Raw genomic sequence first — 4,810 nt, forward strand, 5'->3', positions numbered from 1 at the left:
AATATGTATAAATATATACAAATACATATTAGTTTATTTAGCGATTGATTTTAATATATAAAATATTTTTGCATAAACAATTTTCAAAAAAGAAAAAAATTCACAACATCAAAGTTCTCGATACAATCTTTGACTCACAAATACCATTACATATTTAATAAAACAAACTAAAACAGAAAAAAAATGGGCATTATTGTAACTATGAAAGTTCCATTAGATGACAAAAATAATGCTTGTACATGTATCAAAGTTTCATGATTACTGCTCATAAGAAGAATTTGTGTTATCATTCTCAGAAATCCCGTGGCCATTGCTATGGCCATTTTGATGAATGTCAAATTGGCTGAAGTTACCCTTTTGCTTGAAGAGCTGAGTATGGTGGTGCTTGCAATAAAGGCGATGTTCATGGGCCACATAATTTGATGGGCTTATTACACACCCTCCATGGCTGCACCTGAAGCATCCCTTATGGTAACATTTCCCATCAACACCCACCTGAAACAACAAAATTAACATCATAAATGTGAATAGAATACAAGTATGGCAATAAGAATATAATTTAATGAGGAGTGCTAGGAGGCTAGCAACTTTTGTATTTTGTAACCATCAATTGACCATCAATAGTGTTTTTAATGGTGTGAGATTACATCTAATGGTGGGAGATCACTCACTTTTCTCTTGATAATTAAGTGCTGGGCACAAAACACAAAAGTTGCTGGCCCCTAGATTTTCTCTTAGTGTCTTTTATACCTTTTCAATAGGGTATACTGTTTTCTTGCAACCAACACACTTTTCTTGAGTCCCTGCAAACAATCTTGAAACCTTGCTATTGCTTTGTACCTGCAGAATTTTTAGAGACAAACAAATAAGAATCCTAAGCATTAGTAGGAGTAATTTTATCTATTTATTTATTTTTGTATATTAAGATATCAAGAATGGTTAAATAACCTGATCAGCAGATCTTTCAATCCTTGCAGTTCTTGGAACTCCTAAATTTTACAATAATCAGATCAAAGGAGATAAATACTAATATATATATATATATATATATATATATATATATAACTTAGTAATAAGATGAATTCAGTGTGTATTACAATAATCCAAGTAGTGCTTATGCATTAAGAATTAAACAAGTAGTTAGTAATTAGTGAAATTAAATTGATTTAATTAGTTACCTTCAAAACTTTTGTCCAAGCTGCCAGTCATCTTAAAAAGTTGATCAAAATGAGGCTTGCAGTATAGAACTCCCTCAAATGAACAATAATTACTCAGCTGCAACAAGGATGAATTACAGAAATTAATGAGGACTACTATATATATATCTATTAACCTTTTGCAAACAATGCAAGAATATGTTTGATTCTGAAGGAGGCACTAACCTTGAGGGTACCCTTGCAATGGTGACATCTGAAGCAAGATTTATGGTAGACCTTGTTGTCAGCAGTGAGCTGTTCCACCCAATACACCTTCTTTTCACATGCTCTGCACTTCTGTGTTGTGCCTCCAAATGTTGCCATCTCTCTGATCACTTCAACAATCACAAGAAAGAAAAGAAACTCTTTAATTTCCTTCCCACAAACATAACAACTTGTTATATTACATATTTGTCATCATGTGTCATGCCTATTGGGTCTACTACATCATTTACAATTTTAATTAAAGACAGCCAATAATGTTAATAATAATAATAATAGTGGCCAGATAGATTATTTGATTTGGAGCTACTCTGCTGAAATGACCATAGTACCATCAACGTTGAGAAAGTTCAAATGTGTTACTCATTGCTGTTACTTTATGTCATTCAGTGCTACTAGCCTTGCAGTCATATTTATTTATGGATTTGTATTAAAATAACTAGCTTTCTTTCACTTTTGTTTTCTTCTTTCTTGTTTTTCTATCTTTTCAAGAAGGAATTAACCTCGATTCCAAGTTGGGTTAATATGAGAGAGAGTAATGGTGAGTTTCTATTCGATGGTCATTCAATAAACCAACTGCAAAGAGTAATTATAAAAGATTTTGATATTTAAGTCAGTAATGATTTAAGAAGCATAAAGATTAGGAATTTGATAACCTACTCTAATCGTACGTTAAGTCCTTTATTTAGTGTTTGAAAAAAAATTTGAGAAAAATTCGAATAAATCTATGTGAAATTTACACAAAATCCAATATAATCCATATTATATTTTTTATGTGCCGAAATACTTTTAAGAGAGACGTTCTTGAACCAACCAGTGCTTTAGACCCGAGAGTGAGTTAATTAAAATTTGCACTTTTAGAGGAAACTAATTAATTAGGAGGAGCGTGTGAGACCAAACACAAAATGAGTAGAAGCAGCCCCATGCAGCCATGCTTGGCCGAAAGATCTCTACTACCTTTGATTTTTTTAAAGGGAGAAAAAAAAAATGGGTCAAAAAGTTCGGTGCATGCCATGCTTATTAATTCGAGGATTCAAAGTGACAATATATGTAACTCTATGGCCCATCGTGTTATATCGATTAATTGAAATGACTACTGCAATGCCAATGAGCCACAGCTCACACGGTATTTCGTCCTCTCTCCATTTTAAAGATTTCGGGTTCGAGTCCTACTAGTTGCAATCGAAGAAAAAAAATTGATAAGTATATGAAGAGTGTGTGGGTGTGTATTGTGTATTTAGAATTGAGGGTTGTTCAATTCACCGACCAAAAAAAATAAAAAATGACTACTGCAATGAATCTCTAGCACCCAAATAATATAATTAATCAGCGGCAGTACTTAAGGAACATCTTAAAAGTTGGCAAAATTATAATTGAAATAAACATCTCAAAATTAAAGCTAAGGTTCCATAAACATTTATTGTAATAATAAAATACAAAGTAGACCATATGAATATAATATTCTCTCTATTAATGGAGAGAATCAATAATTGCTAGCATATATATATATATATATGTGAACTGCATGATCGAGCCACAAAGCCACATTAGTTGAACTAAAGTAGTTAAGGAATTTTATTATTCTAGTATAAACAAATGCTTTTGTTATATAAGAAACACACACGTATGTATTATTATTACAGCACCAAGACTATTATTGCATAGCCACGTCAAAATTAGACTATTCTATAGGTTATATCACCATTACTTTAAAAAATGTGGCAATGTGCTTAATTAAGAAGAGTCGCTGCCACGGTGGTATTTGTTCTTTATAGATGATGCAGTTATAGGGGAAGAATCAAGAGAAGAATTAAACGATGATGTAGTGTTGTTGCGGTAAACTTCTAAGTACGAAGCTTTTCTACAAGTAGATACGTAAAATGGTAATTAGTCGAATAAAAATATTTTTACGTAAAGATAATAATTAAAATATTAACATATATTATGATAAATTATTTAATAATTTTTAACTATTATTATTATATAAAAACATCTTTTTGGAAAGTAGTAGTCTTTATATAAAATAGTACCTATTTCTCATAAAATTTTCAAAGATCAAAGTAGCTTTTGTCATTAAAATGTTTTAAGTGTAAAAAATAAAAGAGAAAGGATAGAGACCATTGATGCGGACAGAAATTGGCGAATCAAAAATTGTTAATTTATATACGTTGCAAGTATAGTTCTTAACTCGCCAGAAATCTGCCTATCAATTTAAAAAGGTGTCACAGAAAATTGAAATTAAATTACTGGGAGTATGAGTCCCAGGTCGTCTCCGCAAGGAACATAGGTATGATAATACACTTTTTCATTTTTTTATTTGGAAAAAGAAAAAAAATCTTTTAAGCTCTGCTAAATTTTTCACAAAGGGAAGAAAGCATGGAGCTGAAATAACTCACTTAAAACCCCTTTTAAAGGATTACGCGGTACGATTGAATCAAATAAGCCCTTTTGGAATAAATATTCAGCTACTTGTGAACCTTCGGGTATTGTCGTATTCAACGTTTGTTCAATTACTCTTTTACCCGCAAATGCAATGTAAGCATCGGGTTCGGCAATAATGATATCGCCCAACATGCCGAAACTGGCGGTCACCCCACCAGTAGTAGGAGATGTAAGGATGGATACATAGAATAACCTTTTCTTTTTCAGGCTTATTAGTTTTGTAATGAAAAGTATAGGGCTTTGTTACCTCCCCAACTATCTCTCCATTAGGTAAGATTTTTTTTGCCCAAGCAATTATTTGTTGAGGAGAGACCGATCCAATTCAGAGTTGTTGATGTTTATATTGATCAATCATAGAGTTAACGAGTTGCAGAAAAGCGTGCTATTTTATTAATCAGAGGTTTTCAAAAAAGTTTGAATTGAGTAAGCAGGAAATTAAATTGGAGAATTTGAATAATGTAAATAAAGGCCTTGATTGGGAATTGATTAGTTGAAATTCCTATTATTGTTGGAATACTCTCAAGATTAATTGACAGTTAAGAGTTGTCCTGTTTAGTTATCCTTTACTAGGTAAGGGAAAGTCAAACAAGTTGGAATGCTACGTCTGTTCACAAGTTGCAATCCACTTAATTAAAAGAGATTGGTGTTAGTGACTAGAAGACAATCCAACCATAAACCCAATTACAATTTTTCTTTCAAGCCTTCCAACTCAAGGGTTCCTTTCAATCAATCCCCCATCAAGTTAGGGAACTACTCGCTCATGGTGAATGTAAAATTCATAGCATATAAAGAGGAATTAAAGAAAGACATTGTAAATAAAAATCAAAATAGTCAATTAAAAATAAAAGTGATCATTATATTAAATAATCCTAAAAATATTCTAATGGTAAAATTAAACAAAGCAAAGAACATGGAAGAGTAAAGCCAAGTAAAGAAAACGAACTAGAATG

At 31.8% G+C, this 4,810-nt stretch overlaps 1 protein-coding gene across 1 annotated transcript; it reads right to left on the reverse strand.

The window, feature by feature from the left end:
* Positions 1–103: 103 nt before the first annotated feature.
* LOC107618894 (LIM domain-containing protein WLIM1) lies at positions 104–1,633 on the reverse strand. The gene is made up of 5 exons (XM_088503349.1): positions 1,383–1,633; positions 1,179–1,275; positions 949–989; positions 751–840; positions 104–495 (listed from the first exon to the last, which is right to left on the reverse strand). The coding sequence occupies exons 1-5, from the start codon at positions 1,518–1,520 to the stop codon at positions 259–261; spliced, it is 603 nt and encodes a 200-aa protein (XP_088359475.1). The 5' UTR covers positions 1,521–1,633; the 3' UTR covers positions 104–258.
* Between the last annotated feature and the right edge of the window lie 3,177 nt (positions 1,634–4,810).

This window comes from Arachis ipaensis, chromosome B1 (assembly GCF_059453495.1).
Source record: "Arachis ipaensis isolate K30076 ecotype BB chromosome B1, ASM5945349v1, whole genome shotgun sequence".
NCBI lineage: Eukaryota > Viridiplantae > Streptophyta > Magnoliopsida > Fabales > Fabaceae > Arachis > Arachis ipaensis.

Bases quoted from the DNA above. Each gene is read 5' to 3' on its own strand.
- LOC107618894 (XM_088503349.1), bottom strand. From the start codon at position 1,520: ATGGCAACATTTGGAGGCACAACACAGAAGTGCAGAGCATGTGAAAAG. The intron at 1,276-1,382 runs GTTAGTGCCTCC...TCCTTGTTGCAG, and splicing joins ATTGCAAGGGTACCCTCAAG to CTGAGTAATTATTGTTCATT. The intron at 990-1,178 runs GTAACTAATTAA...TGTAAAATTTAG, and splicing joins CTTGGACAAAAGTTTTGAAG to GAGTTCCAAGAACTGCAAGG.